At 42.1% G+C, this 26473-nt stretch overlaps 1 protein-coding gene across 11 annotated transcripts in view; it reads right to left on the bottom strand.

The window, feature by feature from the left end:
- The window catches only part of WRN (WRN RecQ like helicase), an 86668-nt gene that overhangs the window by 48516 nt on the left and 11679 nt on the right, over positions 1–26473 (bottom strand). For all 11 annotated transcript variants that reach the window (XM_075929328.1, XM_075929322.1, XM_075929329.1 and 8 more), the window contains 11 exons: positions 24689–24837; positions 18556–18705; positions 15211–15283; positions 13827–13941; positions 11682–12105; positions 10289–10369; positions 8682–8832; positions 7781–7856; positions 5217–5284; positions 4675–4783; positions 2335–2403 (listed from right to left, as the gene is read on the bottom strand). In XM_075929328.1, coding sequence (XP_075785443.1) covers positions 2335–2403; positions 4675–4783; positions 5217–5284; positions 7781–7856; positions 8682–8832; positions 10289–10369; positions 11682–12105; positions 13827–13941; positions 15211–15283; positions 18556–18705; positions 24689–24837 — 1465 coding nt within the window. The remainder of the gene's footprint in view (positions 1–2334; positions 2404–4674; positions 4784–5216; positions 5285–7780; positions 7857–8681; positions 8833–10288; positions 10370–11681; positions 12106–13826; positions 13942–15210; positions 15284–18555; positions 18706–24688; positions 24838–26473) is intronic.

Genomic DNA, 26473 nt, shown 5'->3' with positions numbered 1-26473 from the left:
CTTTTCCTCCCACCTGGTTCCAAGCAGGAGGTCCAGTGCCACTATCCTCTTTGAATGGCATTCAGGCCTCCCGTGGCAGCTTGACAAGGATGGTGAAGGAGCTGGCCTGAGCAGAGCTGAAGTGTTTCCAGTCCCCAAAACTGACCAACTCCCATAAACTTCTCTGGTTTGAGGATCACAGAGTCAGGACTGCAGAGCAGAATCACCTGCTCACCAGGCACTAAGGGATTTTGTCTCAGCACAGGCTCAGACCCCCAACCCAACACCACCCATCAAAACACTCCATGAGATGGTGCTTCAGGCAGCTGCTCTACTACATCATGTCCTGGAAGAGACGAATAGGCAACCCACCTTTCTATTGAGGACAGGGCCTTCACCTTGTGAATCTATCCATAACAGTCACTAATTCATCACACAACCCTGAGTAGCCTTTGTCTCAACCAGAAGATAGAAAAATGGGATGAGAGCTACATGACCAGCAAGCAATAAGGGAAACTAAAATCTGCCAACGAAGCAGAGAAAGCTACCAATGCTGAGTAATGACCTTTCCTTCTCATTCAGAGCTAGAGGCGAAGTCTGACAGAACAAACAGTGCAGGCAGCAGAGTGAACACCATTGCCATCTGACTCTCTGATGCACGCAGTAAGACTTGTGGAGGCCAAGGACATCACAAGGGGGAGCCACAAAGTCAATACTTAAAGAAAAACTCCCTAGATGTCAGGGGGAAGAAAGAGACAGAAGACTCCCGAGGAAGATCCCAGAGAGGAACGCAGGGACTTGAATCCTGGGCCCTCAGATTAAGAGTCCGATGCTCTACCTGCACTCCTCTCTGAGGCTCTTCTTCTGTCTCTTAAAGAAAAAGTCATACATGTTTCACTGCTCATTAACATGAGCCCAATGTAAAGTCTAGACTTTAGTAAGGCATTTGATACGGTCTCGCATAATATTCTTATCAATAAACTAGGCAAATACAACTTAGATGGGGCTACTATAAGGTGGGTGCATAACTGGCTGGATAACCGTACTCAGAAAGTAGTTATTAATGGTTCACAATCCTGCTGGAAAGGCATAACAAGTGGGGTTCGCAGGGGTCTGTTTTGGGACCAGCTCTGTTCAATATCTTCATCAACGATTTCGATATTGGCATAGAAAATACACTTATTAAGTTTGTAGATGATACCAAGCTGGGAGGGGTTGCGACTAATCTGGAGGATAGGGTCATAATTCAAAATGATCTGGACAAATTGGAGAAATGGTCTGAGGTAAACATGATGAAGTTTAATAAAGACAAATGCAAAGTGCTCCACTTAGGAAGAAACAATCAGTTTCACACATACAGAATGGGAAGCGACTGTCTAGGAAGGCGTTCGGCAGAAAGGGATCTAGGGGTTATAGTGGACCACAAGCTGAATGAGAGTCAGCAGTGTGATGCTGTTGCAAAAAAAGCAAGCATGATTCTGGGATGCACTAACAGGTGTGTTGTGAGCAGAGCTCGCTGAACTGCGGCAAGCCCTGCTTGCCAGCCGTGCTGTCCAGCAATCTGCGCATGCACAGATTGTTCTGCGCATGCGCAGATCGCCCGAACCTGGCTCTTCCGGGTTGCAATCTACTCATCATTGGCGAGTAGACTGCCTTATTTGTCGAGCCCTGGTTGTGAACAAGGCATGAGAAGTCATTCTTCCACTCTACTCTGTGCTAGTTAGGCCTCAGTTGGAGCATTGTGTCCAGTTCTGGGCACTGCATTTCAAGAAAGATGTGGAGAAATTGGAGAGGGTCCAGAGAAGAGCAACAAGAATGATTAAAGGTCTAGAGAACATGACCTATGAAGGAAGGCTGAAAGAATTGGGTTTGTTTAGTTTGGAAAAGAGAAGATTGAGGGGGGACATGATAGCAGTTTTCAGGTATCTAAAAGGGTGTCATAAGGAAGAGGGAGAAAACTTGTTCATCTTGGCCTCTGAGGTTAGAACAAGAAGCAATGGGCTTAAACTGCAGCAAGGGAGGTTTAGGTTGGACATTAGGAAAAAGTTCCTAACTGTCAGGGTAATCAAACACTGGAATAAATTGCCCAGGGAGGTTGTGGAATCCCCATCTCTGGAGATATTTAAGAGTAGGTTAGATAAATGTCTATCAGGGATGGTCTAGACAGTACTTGGTCCTGCCATGAGGGCAGGAGACTGGACTCGATGACCTCTCGAGGTCCCTTCCAGTCCTAGTATTCTATGATTCAATGACTTCAGCTAAATCAGCAAGATTCTTTTCCTTTTTCCTCCCAGTAATTCAAGTATCTGTATTCAGGACCTGATAGTTGAGAGATTAAAAAGTAGTGAAACTTACGCTTTGATGTCCCCTCTCACATTTTTTGACTGAGCTGATCCGAGTAAGCAAGCTGGAATGCCTGACATTCTATATGAAGAAAGCACAAACAAGATATGGTTTGTTCATGTGAAATTATTTCTTTGTTTCCTGTCTCTTAGCTAGTTTTAGATCCGTGACAGTGTTTTGCCTCTCTACTCATAACTACTTTTCTTTATTAGCCTCTTGTAAGGGACCTTATCAAAGGTTTTTTGAAACCCTAAATACATGTCAATCAGCTCTCATTTACCCCTACTTTACAAACCAAAGAATTATAACAGATTAGTGAGACTTAACTGTCCTTTGCAGAAACCATGCTGGTTAGACCCCCTCATACCATGATCATCCAGGTGTTTTACTATTCTATTTAATTATTGTCTCAGCCAATTTACCCGATGGCGATGTAAGGCTTATTGGTCTATAATTCTTTGAGTCTTCTCTAGATGCTTTTAAAACATACAGGAACATTAAAGTAGCTTTTTTTAAATGAGCAATTCAATATTTCTGCTACCAGATCAACTCCTTCCTACTTGAGCGGCTTCAAAACTCTTGGATGTATACCACCTGGGCCTGGGATTTATTGCTTTTTAAATGATCCATTAGTTCCAGCTCTGGAACACTTCAATCTCCGATAGCACCTCATCCAAACTGACAGTTGAATTAGTGGGCATATGAGACTGCAGAGATCCAATACCTTCAGACTCCAAAATTAATGAACCAGTGAGCAGGTGGTAAATAAACAGACACTCATTTTACATTGATGGGAGCAAATGTCTAGATAATGAGTTAGACACACAAACATATTCTGGCCAATATTTGTCCTTGGAGGCTTGTGGGCAGCAAGGGAAGTCTGTCGAGCCTCTCATCTACATAATACCATAATTTGCAGCAGAAAACAGCAAATATAAGGAAAGTGCTTAATACAAAAATTCCATGTTTGGGAAAGGCATTTTCCCTGTCTGGTTTGCAAAGGATGGAAGAGACTGAGCAAGCATAATTCTCCTTGAGAGTACAGCTCAGTAATACTGTATAGGGGAAACAATGGCACATGTATTGTAGTTATATAAAAAAGAGGCAGCGTAAATCCAGAATATTCTACATTAATATTGATAATTTCAGAGTGGTATCTGTGTTATGTTAGTCTGTAACTTAAAAAAACAAGTAGTCCAGTAGCACCTTAGAAACTAACAAAAACATATATAAAGTATCATGAGCTTTTGTGGGCTAAACCCACTTACCTGAGGAAAATTCAACATTAATATTAATAGAATTTAAAAGCAGAATGGACTATTGTGATCATTTAGTCTGACCTCCCGCATAGCACAGGTCAGAAAATTTCACCCAGTGACTCTTTCAAGAAATCAATAAAACTTTTAGGAAGACATTACATCTTGATTTAAAGACATCATGTGATGGAAAAGTCACTACACTCCAGGTAAGTTGTCCACATGGTTAATTACCCTCCCCGTTAAAAAACTGTGCCTTAACTGCAGTCTGAATGTCTCCAAACAACTTTTGGCTCTGGCATCATTGCTTAGAGTCCAGAGAAGAACTTTCAGGGTCTGAAGTATCCCTCGTGCACTTTCTAGCAGGAGTTATTTTATGAGAGATTCTCTTGATTTTCTGGCCCAAGTGAAACAGAAGCTGAAGACTGAACAGCAATATGGTCCATGAGAACTCCTTAAGCAGAAATAGCATCTGCAGCACTCATAATCAAACCAGGGAATCAGTCGATGACCAGAAAGGCAGAGCTTAAACCTCAAGGGCTTAGTATCCACCATAAGAGCAGGAAGGTGGGAACATTTGCAGGAAAAAAAACTCACTGGACAAAAAAAGGGGGACCTGATGCTGCCAAATGAGCAGAACAACTGCTAAACTAACTAATTATAGCCTAATATTTAATGTTACAATGCATTATTTACAGAACATTCACTTATTATTCTCTAGTGGGAAAACACTGGTGAGTTCTGACCGTCACAGATGTCAGGAGGGAACAGAGATAGGTGCAGCCACACTGCCCTTTATTCCCAAGGTTGAAACAGGGAAAGTGAAGGATGTGTTGGATTCTCCATCACTTGACATCTTTAAATCACAGCTGGATGCTGCCTCCTGAAAGATCTGCTCTTGCTCAACTAGAAATTATTGGACAGGATGCTGGAATCACTGGAGAGGTTTCCTGGCCAGTGCTATGCAGGGGTCAGATGAGATAGGCCTAATCGGGAGTGTCAAAGCTGCAGCCTTTCACACCAACAAATGGCAGAAAAAGCATCCCTGGGTTTCTGTGGGGACATGGCACGTGCCTGCTACTGTTATACTACTTACTCAAGCTGCAGCACTTGGTCCTCCATCAAAGAAATAAGAGGAGAGATGACTATTCCTGTGCCGCTTGTATAAACGGGTGGAAACTGGAAACACAAGCTCTTCCCATATCCTTAAAGAGAAAATACACCCCCTAATGCCACAAGTGTTAAATACTGAAAGTCTAATTCCTCCCCACAGGCTTATTTGGTATCTCGCTTTCCCCATTATTGTACCTCCTAACACCCAACAGATCAATGCATGACAATTTTTAGAGCATTCTTAGAGCAGGACATCCCTTATCCAGTTTTGGCAGTCCGATGGTTCCAGGATGGGGAGGGAGGGGCGAGACTCGAATCCACCACCCTTCACTCCCCAGGCAAATGCCCTATCACCTAAGCCATGCCAGAACCCACACACCTCTCTCTACCTTCAGGATGTCCCTTGTCCTGTGCTGACTGTTCGGTCTCTCCCAGGGTGGGCGGGGGAGAAGGTGTGACTAGAACCCTCAACCCTGTCAGAAAAGAAGCTCACATACGTGTCTTTAACATAAGGTGTGTACTTACCAGTTGCCATGACAACAAGATTATCTCTTTTATCTTGTAAAACAGAAGAGATCACTTTCCACTGGACCCTTGAAATTAAATACATATTGATTATTTTTTATTTGCTTATAGGCAACTGTATCTTGCGCTACCATGCAATGTATCTGGCATTCACATGTGTAATGTTAGATCTTAAGTAAATCTGTCAGGTCATAAAACCACAGTTGAAATCATCTCCTCAGTATTCTCAGTGTGCTCTCTCTCCTCACACACTACTCACAGCCAAACCGGACTTTCTTGTTGGAGAAAAGCAATACCACTGAAGTCATATTGGGACTATGTGTAGGAGTAAGGCAAGCAGGATTTGTCTCAATCATTAATGAAAGACTACAAATGCAGCCGATGCCCAGTAGATTATTAGAAGCTGATCCTCAGATAGGCTTATCAGTCATTTTCACCATAAAAAAAGTAGGGAAATGCTTAAACTCGGCTGCCAAACACAGCTTTGGGTCCATTCTGTGAGAGAGGGTATTAACATAAATAAAGTTGAGAAAACTCCAGATTTGCCTTATTGTGTCTCAGAATCTACCAAACTGATTTTTCCCAAAGAAAACTGATTTTTCCCAAAGTTTTCATAAAACTTGCTGCATGATGCAAATTGCAAACCTCACAGCATTTTAAGAATTATTTTACCCTATTTATATTGAAAATACCACCATATAATGATATAACACTGATAGATTTTTGGAGGCATTGCAGTACACAGAAGTTATACACATTACTGGAAAGATGAAGTGGGTGAGGGAATATATTTTATTGATCCAACAGAACATATTACTTCACCCATCTCTCTAGTATCCTTGAACACCCATAACTACACCAGCACAGGAATCTGCTCATTTTGAAGGCAGATATCTAGGTTATCAAGTAGTTGCTACATGCCAATGGGTTGAAATACTACATAATTTGTTATATGATGTATGTACACCAATACTGCACAGTTACGATGCACTAGAAATCTATCCTCCGTATACTAGCACTATTTGTAGAGCAATCTGTTTATCACTGACATTTATGCATCACCACAATGTTCTTCCATACTATATAGGATACAGCTACACTGTGGGGTTTTTTTTTTTTTAAAAGGAGGCATGCAAATCATGTTCACATTTGCATATCTTCTTCCAATTCTTTTCCTGGAAGAGGTTTTTCTGATACTTGGCCCATCTACACAGGGCCAAATGTCTGAAAAAAATCCTCTTTTGAAAACCCCTGTGAACCTCGTTTTACGAGGAATAAGGGAGCTTTCGAAAGAGGGAGTTTTCCAGACATTTGGCCCCGTGTAGTTGGGTCAAATATCGGAAAAACCTATTCCAGGAAAAGAATCAGAAGATACGCAAATTCGAGTGAGATTTGCATACCTCCTTTTTAAAAAAAAAACCAACCCACTGTGTAGCCATACTCTATGTGTCTAAGACAAATATAAAAAAAGTGCAAATACAAAACTTCAGTCAAAGTTTATTGTTGCTTTTTTGTTTGAAGTATTTTGGGATATCCTCCTCGGCTGCCTTTTCCACCCCGTGCAAGGCTGACAACGCCCAGTCCACAAGCCTGCTCGGGCTGGGAGCCGGCAGTCCAGTGCAGGGTCACAGCTGGGCTGGAGCAGCCCCTGCCCACCCCGCTTAAACAGTTAGCTAATTAAATGGGATTTTACATCCTTAGCCACCTCGCAATGAAGTTTACTTTGACAGCTTCTCAACAGAGGGGTTGTGCCTATTTGTGCGTGTTCTAGAGCAGTGGTTCCCAATATTTTTGAGACTGGGGACCAGTAAACCTATTCACAAGCTTTTGGAGGACCGGTAATATTTATTTGCACATTTGCATATTTATTAAGCAAATGATGAATATGCAAATAAATTGTTTCTGGTCCTCCCAAAGCCCCCAGTGCCAACAGGAGCAGGCCTGGTCGACCGCCCTGGACGGTTTCCCAACCCCAACCCCAACGTATCTACTTCACTCCAGTTTGGGACCGGTAAGGTTAGAAAGTCCATTTCAGGCCTGAAGGGTGACTCAGCTTGAATGGGACCTGGATGTTAGGTGAGTAGTCCCGTGTTCTCTCCCCCAGTCACGCCTGCGTTCGTGGGTGAAACCGCAGGCCGTACCTGCCCCCGGGTGTGTTGCTGGCCCTATCTGGCCGGCGGGTTGTTCCGCCCCCTTTCCTGGCCCCAATCCCGGCCGCTTTATCGGCCAGCGCCGGCCCCCCCGTTGCATCCGGTGTTCTGCATCGATGTGCACGGTGCCCAGCCTTCTCCCTGGATCCTAGCACCCGCCGCCCGGAAACATGCCCAGCAGAGACACTGCAGCGACGGGCTCTCTCCCAAGAATCATGCACAAACATTTTTCTGAGGACAGGTATCTTTTTTCTAAGGACCAGTACTGGGCCGTGGACCACACTTTGGGAAACTCTGTTCTAGACCAATAAGCTTATTGTTGGTGCTTATCATAAGCAATTAAAAAAATCAGTCTAAATTAAACAAATAAAGGAACTGGACATATATATGTATGATAATTGAGAACATACTTACGGTTTAAAACTAGAATGCCCAAAATATGTCTTTAAGCACGTGACTTGTATTTCAGTAGGTACAGGCAACAAAGGATCTGAAAGAAAAACAACGCATGCATATTTAGCTCTATGGGAAGTGAAAAGCAATGGACAGAAAGAGATCAGGAAGTCTGTTGCTATTAATTTCCTGAACCCTGGACTCATGCAGCTCTAACCGGAAAATCTAGCAAATTTGCAAGACACTGTCAGGAATGAAACCATGAATCTCTTTCTCCATGACAAGTTGATAAGGTTATTTCTCTCAACCTATATAACCACATGGAATACTAGCAACCAAGAAACTTAGCATATTTTTGCCAATTTCTATTTGTAACACATCAGTTAAATATAACTCCTTGAAAATAGTTGGGTTTTGGTCAAGGGGTTAATTTGGAGACTGGCTAGAGGAAGGGAGGATTTCAGTCACCAAGGGGTGAGTAGGCCAGCACTCCCCACAGGACTTGTTTCCACATCACCAGTTCCCAACCACAGGGGCAAAATCACCTGGGAGAAGACTGACCAGCCAAGGTCCACAGATGGAACAGTGAGACTGCTGTGATGAGAGGAAGACAGGCTGCGAAGAGGGCATCAGTGTGGGACAAGTAATTCCTCACGCTATCCCCCTTGTTCTCAATATGTTTCCAGTTTTAGTTTGTAAGGAGTCACCTACAGTTAGCCAAAGACAAAACTGGACTCCAACTTATCTTTTTGGTCTCAATAGTACCAGTGAGCGCTACTTCAGAACTTCAACGTCTGTTTGGTGTCCCTGTCTGCAGTAAACCAAACACAGGGCTTTTTGCTACCTCCTGAATCCGCTTTCACACACAATACAGAGTTGTCATCAACTTTTACTCATACTTGGTATTGTAATTCAATATTACCCCAACTCTCCTCTTCCTCCTCCTCCTCCTCAATGCCTTCATCTTCATCATCATCAGGAGAAAGGTGCAATTTTGTGCCATCAATTCTCCTGCTTTCAGTGGAATCAGAGTCAGTTCGACTGACTTTAGAATCGTCTACATCTTCTACAGACTGAAAATTGGAAGCATAAAGTTAACCACTATTGCATGCAGGGGAAATAATAATGAACAGAACCTGCCATTTTGTTTTAAGTAATATTGCTCAAGGCCATGTGAATTATACTCCAATTATGGTCTGCCTTAGACACTTCATCATGAGGCACAAATCAGGTCATGTATGTGAGAAACTGTCATTAGTAGACAGCTACATACCCTCAAGTGTTACTGTTTTGTTAATTTAAATTCCACTAAATATGACGTTTTATAAGAGGAATTTACTTACCTGTAACTGGGGGGTTCTTTGAGATGTGTGGTCTCTATTTGTATTCCAATACCTGCCCTCCATCCCTCCTGCTCTGAGCTGACATACAATGATAATTGGAATACATATAGAGAACACCATCTGAAGAAGAAATAGTTATTTTCATTTGCCAGTTACATTACAATCTCTCCAATCCTTCCTCTGAGGTGATCTTTCAAAAATTTAAAAGCATCATGTTACATTGTAAATAGCTTCTTTCAGGACATGTGGTTAAGCTGCTGGACAACAACTCTCATTTCTGATTCTTTTCCTCCCTTTGGGATTCTGTTTCATGAATATGATTAGGAGAGGTTCTATGGAGAAAGTCTTGTTTTTTATTAACGATTTGCAAAATAGATGGAGAAAGGATGCCGTTGTGATGTAGTGTGACATTCAATGGGACAAGTAAAACATGAAAAGCTTACTGAGTAGTTTACTAGTACTTTGCAACTAAGATATCCCTTCTTCCTCAGGAAAACACGAATCAGCCAGTATTCCAAGACTAGAATGTAAATAAAGCTCACTCTGCCACATGTATACAAAAGAAAAGAACACAGTAGGGACAGCTTGTGAAAGGAAAAGAGGAAAAATCAAGACAGGAGCAGAACAGAAGAGATATGAGAGTCACAACAAAGGTCTTGATTCATGGAATTCATGGATTCATCCATTCATGGAAGATAGGTCCATCGATGGCTATTAGCCAGGATGATCAGGGATGCAACTCTTGGAGTCCCTAAACCTCTGACTGCCAGTAGCTGGGTCTGGGTGACAGGGATAGATCAGTAGATAGCTGCTGTTTTCTGGCCACTCTCTCTGAAGCATCCAGCATCAGCCAGTCCTGGGCTAGATGGACCATTGGTCTGACCCAGCACGGCCAATCTTATGTGCTTGTTAGGAAAGCACTGTTTGACTTTAATTATGTGAGTAGTTCAATGGGATGGCTCATAGGCTTAATTTTAAGCCTGTGCTTACGTGCTTTCTGGATCAGGGCCACAGTGAGAGGGAGAGAATAGGTCTGACAGGAGGATTTCTGATTTTTGTCAAAAATATCTGGAATATGCTGGAAAACCTCCACACTGTAATAAACAGTCTCTTTCCTCTTTTCCGTCCCCCAACCAAAATGACTACCAACTACCTCGGTGAGAGAAACAAACATTATGGCACCTACTTTAAGCATCTCCATTTCCAGTTCTTCATCACTTTCAATGACACAACCAAGATTTTGTTCATTCTCTCTGTAATACGGGTCCTAAAGGAATGATTCAAAATAAGTCTTTATCTTATTGGAAGTCCACCACCCATCCATTCCTCTAACAGACACCTTATTTATATATCATTCAAGCTTTAGCTGGAGATAACTCTTAGCTAAACAATTCTGTCTGGACCTTCCCATAATAAAACATGTTTAAAAAATATTTTAGGCAAACACAGAAAATTGCCATAGATGTTATAAGAGTCCACTTAACCCAGATACAGACAAAGCACTCAAAAGAAAACAGTTATATCAATTAGGATGTGTCTACATAGTACCCTAAACTTGGGTTGCCAGGTGTCCGGTTTTCGCCCGGACAGTCCGGTATCTGTGCGGTAAAAAAAACAGAAAATACTGTTTTATAAAATGTCCAGTAGTTTCTGGTTTTTTTGTCGGCCGGAAGGCCGGTTGGGACATTCCTTCCCTGCTGCATTTAGCGGGGGGAGCAGGGAGTGCTGGGATTTAAAGGTGCAGTTATTGTGTGTGTATGGTGGGTTTTTTGGGGGGTTTTTTTGTTTGTTTTGTTTTTGTTTTTGCCACGCCATGTTTGATTTTTTTTTTTTTAAGTATCTGGCAACCCTACCCTAAACCTGAAATATGATACGCAATTTGCACTATGCAAATTGCGTATCTGATTTCAAATCTATTTTGAAATAGCTTATTTTGAAATTTGGCACATCTACACAGCACCAAATTTCAAAATAACACCCTATTTCAAGCCTCCCCATATCCCTCATGCAACAAGATTTACCGGGATGGAAAAATAGCGCATCCATTATCCTGAAAAATATTTTGAAATAACGGGCGGCTTGTGCAGAGGCGGGGTAGCTATTTCGGGATACTGGAAGTATCCCGAAATAGCTGTGCAGTGTAGACGTACCCTTACAGAAATTAAAGGGAATCTCTCTCTATTAAGGAGAAGTCTCTAAATTTATGAACTCTGTAGTTCAAACTGTGCCTTGTGATACCCCTGCTCATCTCCAGCAACTAAAGGCAGAATTTGGCCCTCTACCCTCTCAAATTCATACTCACAGTAGAAAGAACGAATCTAGAGTTTGTGTATGTACTGAAGTAACCAGGAGCTAAGTGGTAGTGGCACTAAAGAGAGGCTCAGAGATTGACTGGTTTCCTAGATATTGACCAAACTATAGCTTTACATTCAGCTTTGGGGAAGCAATTAAATATTCCTTTCTCTCCCACACATTAGCTGTCATTCTGTGAGTCAACTCTTTAAAATCCCTTGCTAAATTAACAGTAGGATCACTTTTTCTGGTAATGTTCATCACTTTTATGTATTTTACTCCATTACCTCAGACATAGCAGCCTCATTTGGAATTTCTTCCTTGGCCTTAAGTTCCAACATTTGAAGATCATATTCAGTAATGTCCAGTGACATTAGGCAGTTTCTCTCTGTCATATCCTTAGATCCTGTGTCTGTAGTTCCATCTTTCTGCTCAGGCGTACTAATTTCCATTTCACTTCCATTCAGGTGTCCCCCATTGACACTGAGTAACATATCATCATCAATGTAATTATTTAAATCATCTTGAAATCTTGCATGAAATTCAGGCATTTCAGCCTCTTCTTCTTCAAGAATGGTAGACACCACTTCAGATTTTTTTTGAGCTGCAACACAGTCGCTCCCCAGTTCTGCTTGGGAGTTGGGATCACCAAGCAACATGTTTCTTAGAGAACCTATATTTTCCGTCACATCATTTAATATTTCTACAGCTCTATTGGAGAAAAAGGAGAATTAAAAAAGCAGTAAATACATGTTATTGTATCTAATTTAGCAGCAGCTTTTTAAAGGCACTTCTTGCCCTTAAAGATAATGCTAACATACAGCAAAATAACCCGTTCTATTTCCTCAAAACATCACAGATGCAGATTTGTTGTTTCAGCTGTAAAAAAAATAATCTTTACATGTATACAAAATTCTCCTCAACCAAAAATAAATACAAACAACTTATATTTCTGGAGGAAAAATGGTTTTCATCATGCAGTTACACTGCTCCAACATATAAGCTCCGGATACTAGAGCAAGGGTGGGCAAGACAGCCTCTGTGGGCCGCATCCGGCCCACCAAGCCAATTAATCCGGCCCGCTTCTGCCCCGCTGCTCACCTGCCCCCAGGTCAATTGAGACTTGAGAATGGGGGAGTGTGCGAAGTTTCTTCCTCCTGCCAGGGGCGCACGGCATCAGAGGGAACCACCAGCTGTTCAAAACAGCTGATGGGTGTCTCTAGGTGCTGGGGGACAGAGGCAAAGACTTCACATGCTCCCCCCATCCCCAAGCTAACCAGGGTCTGCAGACAGGGGAGCATGGGAAGCCTCCTGGCACCACCCCTTCCGCCTGAGGCACCACCCCTTCCAGGGCAGCCCACAACAACTTCAGAAATTTGTGAAGTGGCCCCCCTTCAAAAATTATTGCCCATCCTTGCATTATAGGCTCCCACACAGGCCATGCAGTGAGAAAGAACCGGGAGGGCAATCAGTCTATCGACCCCTTTGATCCTCGGAGTACAGCATGAGGAGAATCGGGATGCAGACATGAACTAGCTGACTTTGCTTGCAAGAATTGTCCATTAGCTATGTAAACTAAAATCTGTGCAAGACCACTTTAAGCTCCCACCTATCCTGAGACCTAAAGAATTCCCAAACATATTGAGCAGAGCTATACCCACGCTGATTAAAAGTTGCAATAATATTCAAAATTCATTGATCATCTGAGCAATTGCTTAAGGTGGGCTTTGTCACAGTTAAGGGTCACAGGCTTCATCGTATATTTCAGACTCCTACAAGACATGGCTGGGAGGCTAAACCACAAATCCTCTGCTATTACACAAGGAAAAGTTTTAATTCTGCCTCTGAAAAGTGAAGCTTTCTCATGGGCTGAAGTTTTTTTTAAACAGGACTAGACGGGGTGCTCCAACATGTTCTTATGGAGTCAGCCAGCACTAACAAGATAAACTGCAAAACTTGCCTGGATGCAGGAAGCTTAAAAAGGGAAAGCCTGGAACAGGAAGAGCGGAGACTAGGGGAAGACTGCTTTGCCTTGGACACAGCTGGCAACAGGGATAGAATGGCAAAGAAAAAGAGACCGTCACAAACTCTACTACTCCTCAGACCTTATGGACCAGGCATAAAGCAAGGGTGACCAGAATGACCACCTTTTATCTTTTTCTTTGATTCTCCCTCTCCCAGGGCAGGCCAAAGAAAAATAACTTTTGTTTGTTTTGTTGGGAGAATCCCTTATGTGCTTTAAGCAAGGAAGGACTCTTAGCAGCCGATATTGTGGTCTGGTGTGGACCCCGGGAAGTCCTCATCCACCACAACAGACACATGGATCTGTAAATACAGATACAGTGCACTGGATTGGATACCAGTAGTACAAACATAAGAGCATACCACTGACAGGGATTTCAAAGATAAAACAGATTTAAGCAACATCTTACCTCTGTGTATTTTTAAGTTGTCCAAAAGTGCTGGGAAGATGATTAGCCAGCTCCATCATTTCTTCAGCTAATGAGGACAGTTGCTTCTTGACTTCATTTGGCAACATCTCCCCATCTGTAAAAGTCAATGTCAGTGAAGTTCCTTTACCTATAACTCACTTCTCTTCTCTACATGTACAAAAACACTTACTAAATAGTTACTGATCCAATAAAAACAACGGATGCTTTAGTTAATAATTAGCTTTGTCTACTTCCTATTTTCAGAAGCAGCCTGATAAGGTGCTGCACAATAGAAAATGGGACCCAGCAGAGACAAACCATCCCTGTGAGCACCATCTGGAGGCCCAGAAGGGCCCAGAGGTTATCTCCACTGCTTCCTAGGGACAGCAAGTCTCACACAGCCCCCGCACCTCTGTCCTGAGCCATGTGGGAGCTAGCCAAAGGGTGAAAGAAACTCAATCCAGCAGGAACAGACACAGAAGTAGCCTTCTAAGTATTACCACAGTGACCAGCAGATACCAACACAGTCATCAGACAGTCTTGACTCTAGACTTTCTCTGCACCGTGGTGATTAGTTGTTTGCTCCAACCCCTCACTCACGGTCTCTTCACTTTAAGGCAATGGGAGATGCTGCATCATGGCACTTTTGAGGTGTGGCCACTTATGTATGTGCTTCAGCATGGAATTAAAGTAGTTTAGCTTTAAGGTTCTATTTTTTAAGAATTTGGACACAAGGCTCTTTGGGACAGGAAACTTGTTTCATTTAAACAAGCACATCAGCATGCTACTGTGCCACAAACAGAGTGAACAGCCCACACATTTAGACTAAGTGTTCTTAGGCCCCGATCCTACAAAGACTTATGCAACTTAAACATGAGTATCTCCACAGACTTTAGCATCATAAACTAAAAGGTGTTTTATTTGTTAAAGCTCACAAGTAAGTGTGCAAACATGCAGCTACATCCTATGAAAGCTGCAAATATAGAGACAGCCACTAAGAGAGGTCACAAAAATTAAACCTTGTGATCTAGAAGGCAGTGTGACTGCTGGATGGTCATTAGAGTGAAAAGAAGGGTACAGCCTGCACAGACAGAGAAGAAAACTTTTTCCACGCGGCTTTCCCTGGAAACAACATGGTCAAAAGCTACACTAAGATTTTTAGCTTAACTCATTAGTTCTGAACATGTAAATGGGACATAAGCTTTTCTAAAAATCTGGGCATATATGTAGATGCCTAAATAGGAAAACACTCATATACCAAGGTAATACAGGTCATCAAAGAACCCAAAGAGAATACTCTCACTGCAAGCTGTCTGTAAACTCCAAACAATTCAATGTCTGATTAGAACACACACGTTCCTTATTCTTTTCATTTGCAACTTACCATTTTTTATACAACAGAGCCTCTGACCATAGTTATTCATGTTTTCCAGTTTTTGGTAAATGAGGAGGCCTGCCTGTAAAGAGAAGCAAAACAAATGTAATGCTTTGGACTCCATACAGATCACATTTTACATTTTTTCCCTTCTATGGTTAGAAAAGCTTAAAACTGAACAAGCTACACATTTCTTCTCAAATCCAAGACATGAAATCTATTTAACACTAAGTGAAGGATTTGTATTCCAAACAATGTCAGTAATGGAACATTAAGTCAGAGAACTCGATACAAAGTACAATTTAGCCTAATACGTTCTTAAAGTACAGGTATGGGTGCAGGAACATATCAATGACTTTAGTGAACATTATTTCAAGATGTTAGAGGTCTGTTCACTTAAAGTTAGAAACAAAGCAAATGCTGAGCTAACCTCGTGCTTTAATAAGTAACTCAAACTGCCTTCGCTCTACACCCATGGACGCAGTCTACAGTACAAAGTTAGAGCCATGTCTACGCTACTGGCTAAAATTGACATAAAGGTCTTCTGGTGGGTTGGGGGGGGGGTAACATCAACTCTCCTAGAGATCTGCCTAGTTTTACAACAAGCTACATAAAAAGGACTAGGGAAGTGAGTACAAATAAAATTTCAAACAATGACTTGTTCATAATGTTCTATGTACTATACACTGACAGGTAAGTACAGTATCTCTATTCTAAGTAATTTATTTTTATAATTTTACGGTAAAAACAGGAAAGTAAGCAATTTTTCAGTAATAACATACTGTGACAGGTTTGTATTGTTATTCTGATTCTCTAAGCAAACAATTTTTAAGTGAGGGAAAACATGTAGGAGTACTCATGACAAGTCAGACTCTTGGCAAGGGAACAGTAGTCTGGAAAGGCCGAGAGCCACTGGACTATGGCATGGTGAATAGATTAGTACCATCTGCCTCAGTGCTCCATGGCACACAAAAAGTGGGCAGACTACGTCCTCTATTTTCATTTAATAAAGAGCCTTATGGACAGTGCTATATACAATATTAAAGAAAACTACAATAACTGTTCCTGCTTCCTCACTCTTGGAGCTGGCTCTTGATAAGTCTCTACCTGTGCCTTGTGCAAGGTTATAGCTAGATGTAGAAGAACACAATTTGCTTTTCAGCTCATCTCAGTAAGGAGACAGCCTACTGCATCAAGCACTAGCTGTAGCTGCTTTCAACATTTTGCCTAAGCCTCAGAGAGAGAAATACAATACTCTAGCCTGGAAATGTTGAAACACAAACCACTGGGGCCTGGTCATTGTTTGAGATGGAAATATGATGATGGATTTGATGCTGCTGAGAACAAGTACCCCAAGCAGGCACCTTTCCCTAAGTACTGCAGCTTGATGGAGTGAGGGGCCTGTATGGGACAAAGGGAAGGATGCAAGGTTTGGGGAGAGGGGGAGTCAAACTCTTGGGTTTGGCTGGTTTCATGAACTTTCCATGGAAAAGAGGGAGAAAGCTTTGGTGTAGGGAAAAGCTGAGGTGCTGGGATGTGAGGGGAGTCTCTGGGTAGCTGGCAGGAGTTGTGGCCAGAGAAATTATATCAAATGGACATGATGATATTAACCTCCTTGACAAAGCACTTTGAGATCTGTTCATGTAATGTCCCAGATATTGTAATTACTTCATTCCCACATGCAATTATTCAGTGAAGTAAGGCCTTTCCTCTCCTCTGTTTGCCCCCTTTCCCAACAGAAAATTAAGCATTGTTTCTAAAACTAACAGAACCCTTATTCAACTGGATATTATGCCTGACTAAATTGGCCCTTGCTGTTTCTCTGAGGCTACGTCTAGACTGCAAACCTCTTTCGAAAGAGGCTTTTTTGAAAGATACTTTAAAAAAAGCCTCTTTCGAAAGAGAGCGTCTAGACTGCAACCAGTACTTTCGAAAAAGCAAACCACTTTTTCGAAAGAGAGCACCCAGGCAGTCTGGAGACTCTCTTTCGAAAAAGCACAGTTTGAGCACTTTTGAAAAAAGGCATTATTCCTCATAAAACGAGGTTTTTCGCGGTCGAAAAATCTGCCGCGTTCTTTCGATTTACTTTTGAAAGAATGAGGCAGCAGTCTAGACGCAGGGGAAGTTTTTTCGAAAAAAGGCCACTTTTTTTTAAAAAAACCTGTAGTCTAGACACACCCTGAGGGATAACGTTTCCTGCTAATAGACTATGTCCTTAGCCTGCCAAATGATACAAGTGTATATTGGGATGGTAACATTTCTGGTCAATAGAAATTGACAAGTTAGATACTTTTCTTTGCCACTCCTATCCTAATCCACAGAACTGAAGTTATTATTGAAAATGCAGCAAGTCTTTATGCAATGCTGCTGTTTATATAATTTTAATCCTAATGTTTTGACTTTTATAGGTTTATAATTCTAAACTGCATAATTCTCTAGCACAGTGTTTCTCAACCTTTTTTTTCATAACCCCTCTCCCCTTTTTTAAATTATAAGTACCTCCAGTACCTCTAGTTTTCAGACACACATTTTTGTTCTGCCATTACAACACATGTTTAAACAACTTAATCGTAGGCGGGCAGGTGAAGAAATTTTGGAGTGTACAAAGTACAAAAATAATAAAGCGCTGTCAAATTTAAAACAAAAATTCAGTTTTCTCCAAATTACAATTGTGTTGACGTACCCCCCAGACTTCTCTCAAGTACCCCTAAGGGTACTCGTACCACTGGTTGAGAAACACTGCTCTAGCATATTCACAGATCAGACCCAGATTTTAAGATAGAAAGCAGTACCTTGGAGAACAGCCCCCAACGAATACATGGTTAAAATGCAATCAAGAGGGGAAAATGTTGGGCAGTAGCATACACAATGTGTCAGAGGCCAGCCTGCAGTACAGCCACTCCTCTGGCAAGCTAATGAGTACAGATGGCCCTGGTTGGTTGAGGGAGTCAACTGCATCACCTGATTGGCAGAAGGAGTCAACAGGCTGATATTTAAGCTCAGGAGCTGTTCTACATATTCCTAGCCCACAACTGCACTTAGTTCTTTTCTTGCCTTCACTGTCTCATTCTGACTCCCGGATACAACCCTTGTCTTCATTTCTTTATCCCCACCATTTGAATTCAGCTCTAACTGGTAGGCCAGCCTCTTGATCCAAAGACTAGGCCAGACTGCTCACAGTTCAGTCACCAACACTATGACGTTTTATAGAGTGTTTTGTGGGGTGGATTTCATTCTAACAATTTTGCTGCAAGGAATCTGAATTGCACAACTGCAAGACATTAAAAAGGACAGCAAATAATGTACTAAGAGGAATTAAATAGTTAAACATGGAACGGAGCTATTTGTACCCACATAAGCATCAGTGGCTGCATACAACTTCTGTTCCTCGCTGAGTGGAAATTCTTCCCAGTTACCACAGCGTACATTCTTGTCCTTCAGAAGCTGTTTGCTAAATAGATGTTTTACTAGGCCATTCAGACTCCATATCTCCTTACATTTCAGCTAAAAATAAGAAATATTTATTAAGTTCACAGCAATTGTATGTGGTAAAAAAAAATTTCAGAACAAAGCTGATTCAACAAATCAGTTGAATCAGTAACAAAGCTGATTCAACAATGTAAGTGGAAGCTCTGAATAAATCATAATTCACTCATTTCTCAACAGACCTACAGATTTACAGCTTGATTCTCCTCCTACAGTGTTATAACTGAAAAACTTCAGCATTCGTGCCCTGACGTAGTAGTCTTGTACAGCGTTCCCTTCTTGCCAACTAGAATGCTGCATCAGGGCACCATCAGCATATGAAATGAGGAGCTGGTGTCCACAGCATGGCAAGAAAGAGAAATACACCACACAAGTGCTCCATACAGGGTCATTTTAAAGCAGCGATTCCCAAACTTAGGGTTGCGACATGGGGAACTGGGTCAGCAGCCAGAGCATTTTGGGGAGGGAAGCTCCCTAGCAGCTGTGCGGGGAGCTCGTTGTGGAGGGGTTAGGGGGGCAGAGGAGGAGCTCCCCCATAGCCACAGGGGAGGTCTGTGTGAGTGTGTGTGTGGTGGGGGGGGAGCTCCCTGGAAGCTGCAAGGGGAGCCCCACAGAATGAGGGTGGGGGGCTCTAAACAGATATAATTTATTGGGTCATGGGCATAAATGATTTTTCCCAACTGGGTCACGAGAATTTTTTTTTTGAAAACTACTGTTTTAAAGCACTGATTCTAACCTCTCCACTTCATCATCTTTAAAAGCTTTTATGATGCTTTCTTGAGATGATGTATTTCTTATATACCTATTTCCAGCTTCTTAGCATATGGTTTCTGATTCTACTAAACAGTAGTTTCCGTGAGTTTAATGTGGCATTGTTCTCTCAAACCAGGTCCAAAAGCACAACCTTCTACTAAGTATTAAGACTTCACCTTAAAAGACTTAAAATTCTGTATGCCGTGCCTATCATTAGGAAAAGTAAGGGTGATCAGAATTTATGTTCTCTACATCTGTATTCTAGCAATATGACATTAGACCAGAAGAGACCACAATAATTCATTCTTGTCCCAGATATAGAACTGTTTGCTCCAGATTGCTCCCTGAGTCAACTGATCTAGCACACAGGTATTTCCCTAAGCGACCAGACGCATCAATACAAACATATGTCCACATCTGGATTTGATATCTGAGGGTTCAATCAATCAATAATTACCAATATCTACATTAGGGCTCTGGACAGAGGTTGGTATTGTAATGTTTTATGCTGGAAGAACAGAGAAAAGGGCAGCTGTAACAGTAAATACTCAGACTTGAAAATGTGAACTGCATCAGTTGTAGCATTTTGGGGAATTTAAACACTGTTTCATGCATTATGCTATCTACAGGGAACAGAGGCAATTAAGTACTCAGTTAATGGGCCCTGTTCCGAGAAAGAATGGTTATTCAGAAGAACAGGGTGTCAAACCTAAGAACTGCCACAGAGGAACAGATACCCAGCCCACCTAGCCCAGTGTCCCACCTCCAACAGAAGCCAGTATTAGATGCTTCAGAGAAAGATAGACAAAATTCCACAGTGGGCAGAGGGGGATAATCTGCTCCCCACAACAGGTCTCATTTCTTGGTCTTGATAGTTAAGGCTGAAGTATGCTTAATATCCCTTTCCAATGCTGGTTTTTGTTAGTATTATCTCTTTTAATGCTGAATATTCTTGCTATCCATATAAAACTGTCCAGTCGCTCCCTCTTTGGACCATTATAAACTGCTGGCCTCCACAATTCTGCTGTACTCTAAGCCAACACCTTTAATGAAACACCTACTATGACATCCACATTCCTTTCCTGAGTTCATACAGTAAAAGTACTGGTACATTTTACAGGGTTCTAAATGCTACCCTCCATTGCGCATTACTTTACATTTAGCCACACTGGCTTTTATTCCACATTGTGTTTCCTTTTCACCTAGCTTGGTTAAGTCTCTCTGAAATTCTACATTGCTCATGACTAACAAATAACTGTTTGCAAATTGTGCTACTTCAGGAATCACCTCCCTTTCCAGATTGGCAATAAAGAATAAAAAATACATTAAAATGCCATTAATGGTACAAAGCAACCACTTAAGATACAGTAGGTTGTGCTGGGGAGAAATACTAGGGATGTTAGCTAGTGGGTAATAGAATAGTCGACTAATCGCATGAATTCTTAGGCTTAGTCAACTATTCCACAGTCCCTTGGGGAGGGGCTGGCAGCTAGTGCATTCCAGCCCCACTCCCGAGGAGCCCCCTATCATCCTGCACTGCAGCAGCACAGGGTGGCAGGTGTAAGCCGGTCCACAAGGAGAGCCAGTTTAAAAATTAGCTCCCCTCATGCCCCACACTGCTGCCTCTGACACAGCAGCACAGGGTGGCAGCAGCCTCTGCCTGCAGTGGATCTAAGTTCCTTGTAGACAGAGGTTGCTGTGAGGGTGGAGAGGGCAGGGGAGACTGCTGCGAAGCAGCCTCTGTCCACAGCAGCCTGGGCTGGCAGTGGACAGAAGCTGCTCTGGCATCAGCCCCTAACTGCAGGGGGTCTGAGCTCCCCACGGACAGAGACTGCTCCAGCTGGGATGCAGGGGCTGCCGCCGCAAAGCAGCCTCTGCCCTGCCCCTGCACTGATAAAGGCAGCAGCACATAGGGGTGGGGGCAGAGGCAGCACCAGCTCCTTCGCCCCTCCTCCCCCCATTGCTTCTGATATGCAAGTACTCATTCACACCTCTAAGAGAGATGCCCTGTATGTGAAAGAAAGCAAGACTGAAATACAGTAAAAATCTTGTGTGAATCTCAATGGATAGAAATTCCATGCTTGACTAATAAGAGGATAACAGAAGGAATATATTACCTACCACCTGACCAGGATCATGACAGTCACTGTGAAATGCTCAAGAAAATCAGAGCAGTTACAGAAACAAAAAATGCTACATCACCTGGGGATTTTAACTGTCCTCTACTAACAGAGATCATGTCCCCTCAGGACAGGATGCAGATAAACGAATGACAGCTTCTTAGAGTAACTAGTCCTGGTACCAATAAAGAGAGAGGCAAGTCTTCCGTTTGTTCCTAGTGATACACAGGATCTAGCCCACGGCTGGGCAAAATAGAGCCAGGGGGCCAGATCCGGCCCGTGAACCACGCTGCTGGGATCCTCAGGCACACAGCTGCCGCGGTTTAAAGCACAGTCTGTGCGGCTCACTGCTCCATGGGAGGGAGAGGCTGTGTGTGACTGGAAACAACCAGCTAATAGAAACTGAGATATTGACCCGGGGGATGGGGGCAGCACAAGCCTCTTCCCCCTCCTGGTGAGTCCTCTCCTGTACCCAAGCACTCTCCCAGAACCTGCACCCCATTCCCTCGCCCCAGGTCACTACTCAAACCCTCTGCAGTCTGCACCCCCTTTTCCTCTTCTTCTAGGTCACAATTCCCTCCCAGACTGTGCACCTCCTCCTAGAGCTCCTCCGCCAAGCCAGAATCCTGTCCTGCACCCATACTCCCTCCCTGACCTTACACCCTAATCTCCTGACCCAGGTCACAACCCCTCCTTCACCCAAATTCCCTCTCACACCATCTCCTGCATCCCAGTCCCTTACCCCGGGTGCCCTTCTGCACCTAGCCTCCATCCTAGACTCCGCATCTCCTCCACAGAAAAGTGCGGCCCTTGATCACTTTCCAAAGTCTTGGAGTGGCCCCTCCAAAAAAATTATTGCCAACCTGAATCTAGTCCAAAAGATAAATATACCTGAATTTGCTCCACAGTAGCAACTATAATGTAAATAAATTTAATATTCTTGTAGGGAGGAAAAAGCCAAAGAAACCCACTTCAAGTAGCATTTAACTTTTTTAAAAAGGAAACTACACAAAGACAAGGAAGCTAGTTATAATAAAATTAAAGGAATAATCACAGAAGTGACAAGCCTGCCAGGTGCACAGAAAAAAAATGTAAAAAAATACCACAACATAGGCTCAAATTATGTGTGTATCCCAAATAAAAGAAACGTTAAAAAACACACACAGAAAAAGAACCAAAAAGTGCCACTATGCTTAGTAGAGTGTGCACCGTAGACTAAAAGAGATGGTTAGAGACAATAAGTAACCTTGGGAAGTCAAATCCTACTGTCAAAAATAGAAAGGCGCATACACTCTGGCAAGCCAAGATTAAAAACATAATCAGGCAAGCCAAAAAAGAATTTTAAGAGCACACATGACACAAAAACTAATAAAAATTTAAGTACATCAGAAACAGGAAGCCTGCCAAACAATCAGCGGGACCACTAGTTTGCTCAAGGTGCTAAAGGAACATTCAAGAAAAACAAGGCTGTTGTAGAGAAGCTAAACGGATACACTCTGTCACTATTCACTGAAGAGAATGGGGGCAAGATTCCCATACCTGAGCCATTCTTTCTAGGTAAAAAATCTGAGGAACTGCTCTCTATTGAGGAGTCAGTACAGGTGGTTTGGAACAAACTGATAAACAGTAATAAGTCACCAGAACTGGCACTAAGCCTGGGACCCCACCTGATAAACCCTTCCGCTTGACTGTGAACCACTTGATAACTACTTTCTGTGAACCATATCCCAGCCAGTATTGCACCCCCTTATGTTCTTAACTGGTTCTCCTTTATCCACTGCCTCTCTGATATAATCTCAGAGAATTCTAACATATTAGTCAAACATGATTTTCCTTTGCAGAACCCATGCAAGTTAGACCCTATCCTATTGTGACTTTCTAGGTGTTCTGTTTTTAATTATTGTTTCAGCCAATGGATCAGGCAATAGTTAAGGCTTTCTGAGGTCTGCAATTCACCATAACACTCTTAGGCCATGTCTACAATACCACTTATTTCGATGATATTGCTCAGGGATGTAAAACTGCCCCCCAGAGTGATGTAAGTTACACTGATCTAAGCGCCACCGGGGACAGCGCTATTTTTGGCAGGTGACCTTGTCTGGGCAACATTGCTACCACGTATTGCAAAGATGGATTTACTGTGTCTACGGGGCAGTTCTCACCCAGCAGCATAGAGAACTTTTTCCAGACGCACTACAAGATATCACTTCTACTGCTGACTAGCCCTCAGAGGATTTTATAGAGATAGGTACAACATTTGCTATCCTCCAGTCCTCTGGAAGAGTATGTGTAAAAAGCAGACCCTTTGAAGACCTCCGTGATATAAACTGATTTTTTTTTTGTTCCTAAGATTTGTGCCGTCGGCTTAAGGCTCACCTTTACCCAAATTCAAAGATTTCTTTGAGATAAGCACAAAGTATTTGGAACACACATGTAAATCAAAACAAATTGAAGGAGATACTTTTTCACACAAATAGAAATTGATCTACTGCGTTCTCTGCCACAAGAGATCACTGAAATCAAGAGTTTAGCAGGATCACAAAAAGATGAAACATTTATATGGACAGCAAGAATAGCTACAGTTGTGACAGTAAATTTTTAACAAATGCGAGTTTTGGAAACTCATGCTTCACCATGTAAGCCAGCCCATAACTATTGGGGATAGAAGGACACTTTCCCTGGGGCAACTGTAGAGTTTTTTTTCACCTTCTTCTGTAGTACCTAGTACTGGCCACTGCTGGAGACAGGATACTGGATTAGATGGACCTTGGATCTAATCTAGTTTGGCCACTCCTGTTAGTACACATAAAAGGGAAAAAATTTAAATTGATTTTTAATGATGTTCCAAATGGAAGAAAATGGCCTTGAAACAGAGTTGAAGTGGAAAAAAATCTGTAGGAAAATGAAATATACTGTGCAATAAAAATGAAGGCATTTAATACTGTAGTATTACGTGAGTTCCTTCAACATTCAAAAAAAACTTTAAAAAGTGTTACCTGTTAATATTTATCTCTGGTAACTCATCTACAGTGTATGATTGGTGCCACATTTGCACTTTTATGATAATAAAAATTTCCCTTTGTTTAGCATAATGGAGAACACTCCCCACCCTGACATTGAATTTTTACTTTTTCGTTGGCTATATCAGCCAGTTCTACAAAGCTCTTCAGTCTGATTTCGAAGTCGCTCATCAGCTTCCACTGATCTCCTTCAATTCCTACTCCAACCTTTTTAACGGCTTCATCTTCAAGCAATCTTTTGAGTCCCTGGGGAAAACCTAAAACAGATTAAGTTCAAATATAGTCACCTATATGGCAAAAGATGCCAGGTTATAATTTCACATGGAAAATAGGTGAAATCCTATTAAGGAGAAATTTGGGCAATCTATTTTTTATAGTAATATCAAAATCCTTGCTACATATGTATCTATAAAGCAGTAAACCTAGCCACCATACAAATGCATGTGATATCTATTATTGCACTTCAATTCCAAGGCAGGCCAGTCACTCTAGGTTTTTTGCTAGCTGGAGCTCTGAATGGTTCTAATATATTTTCATCTGGAGGCAAATAACACTGAAATTACGCAAAAGTTATTTTTTGCTTATGGAAACAACAGATCAAAAAGTGGCTTCCAAGCTGATATTTACTTCTAAATGCCTCATTCATCAGCATGAATGGCAACCAGCAAAAACAGGAAACGACCTTTGGAAAATAATTTCTGCTCCATAAAGCTGAATGATCACTAAAATTGAATGTGCTATTTCAATGTTTTTCATATATTTACTTCCAAATTATTAAACTATTAGCTGGAGTTACCCAGCGTTGCTTGGGAAACCAGAGGAACAAAATGTAGAAAAACAATAGTCCATTATTTTTTTTGAATGGTCGAAAAATTGTACTGATTTCTATAGGGATTAAAATATAGGTCCGCGTCACACCCGAGAGGGTGGGGGAAAGGGAGGGAGTGCGACCCCAGATGGAGGGGAGGTTACACGCGGGAGGGGCGCCCCAGCTGGTGTCGGAGCTGCAGGAGGCAGGGCGGGGTCAGGGCACTGCGTGCCAGCGCGGGGGAGGAAGAGGGTCGCTTATGTAAGGGGGCGAGTCCTGGACAGCGCTGGGGGCTGCAGGCAGGGGCACAAGACCTAGAAACTTGCTCAATTTCTACATTCCAAACTTGACTTTTACACTAACTTAGTAAGTATCTGAAGACTCAACACTTCACCATGTGTCACTGCCTACATTTTATGATATAATTTTGGTACTTTTATGGTGTACATTCTGCCCAGACTCCAAAATTTATACTGAATGATAGTTCATGGACTAGGTTTTGTATTTAGGACTCTATATATTCTCCTCAATTCACAGGGCATCTCCTACTGGTATGAACAGAAGGTTGGCATAAAGGTTGAGAACTAGTAACTCAACTTTCATAACCAACCTACGTTCAATGTCATCACGTTTATCATCTCACAGTAGGAAATTTCAACCTTTATGATCACCAGCATGTTTGCCCTTGTTTCTTTTCTCCTTCTATTTTCCTTTCATTCTCTCCCTGTTTCATATCTTTGTACCTTTCTTCCCTCTTTCCTACCCTTCAGTACCGCCCCATCACATTTGCTAACATAAGCAATTAAATACAGACATTTAAAGTGCCACCGTTAAACATCAGTGAACACTCCAATGAGATTAACACACAGTTTCAGAACATCTGCAGACACATGATAATAACTTTGTATCAGTCTGCTATCTATGCATGTAGGTGCTTTCATTTATAACCACAAATGCTTAGATTTTATAGACACTGTATATATAAGGTTTGCCACAAATACATCAAGCGAGAGAGAACTGACCTTCTCAGCAGATATTTGATACCTCCCCAATGGGAATACAGTATAACACACAGATTTTAAGAA

Source organism: Pelodiscus sinensis, chromosome 5 (assembly GCF_049634645.1).
Source record: "Pelodiscus sinensis isolate JC-2024 chromosome 5, ASM4963464v1, whole genome shotgun sequence".
Classification (NCBI taxonomy): Eukaryota; Metazoa; Chordata; order Testudines; family Trionychidae; genus Pelodiscus; species Pelodiscus sinensis.
The sequence above is the reverse complement of the archived record's forward strand: the minus strand, read 5'-3'. Positions and strand labels throughout refer to the sequence as shown.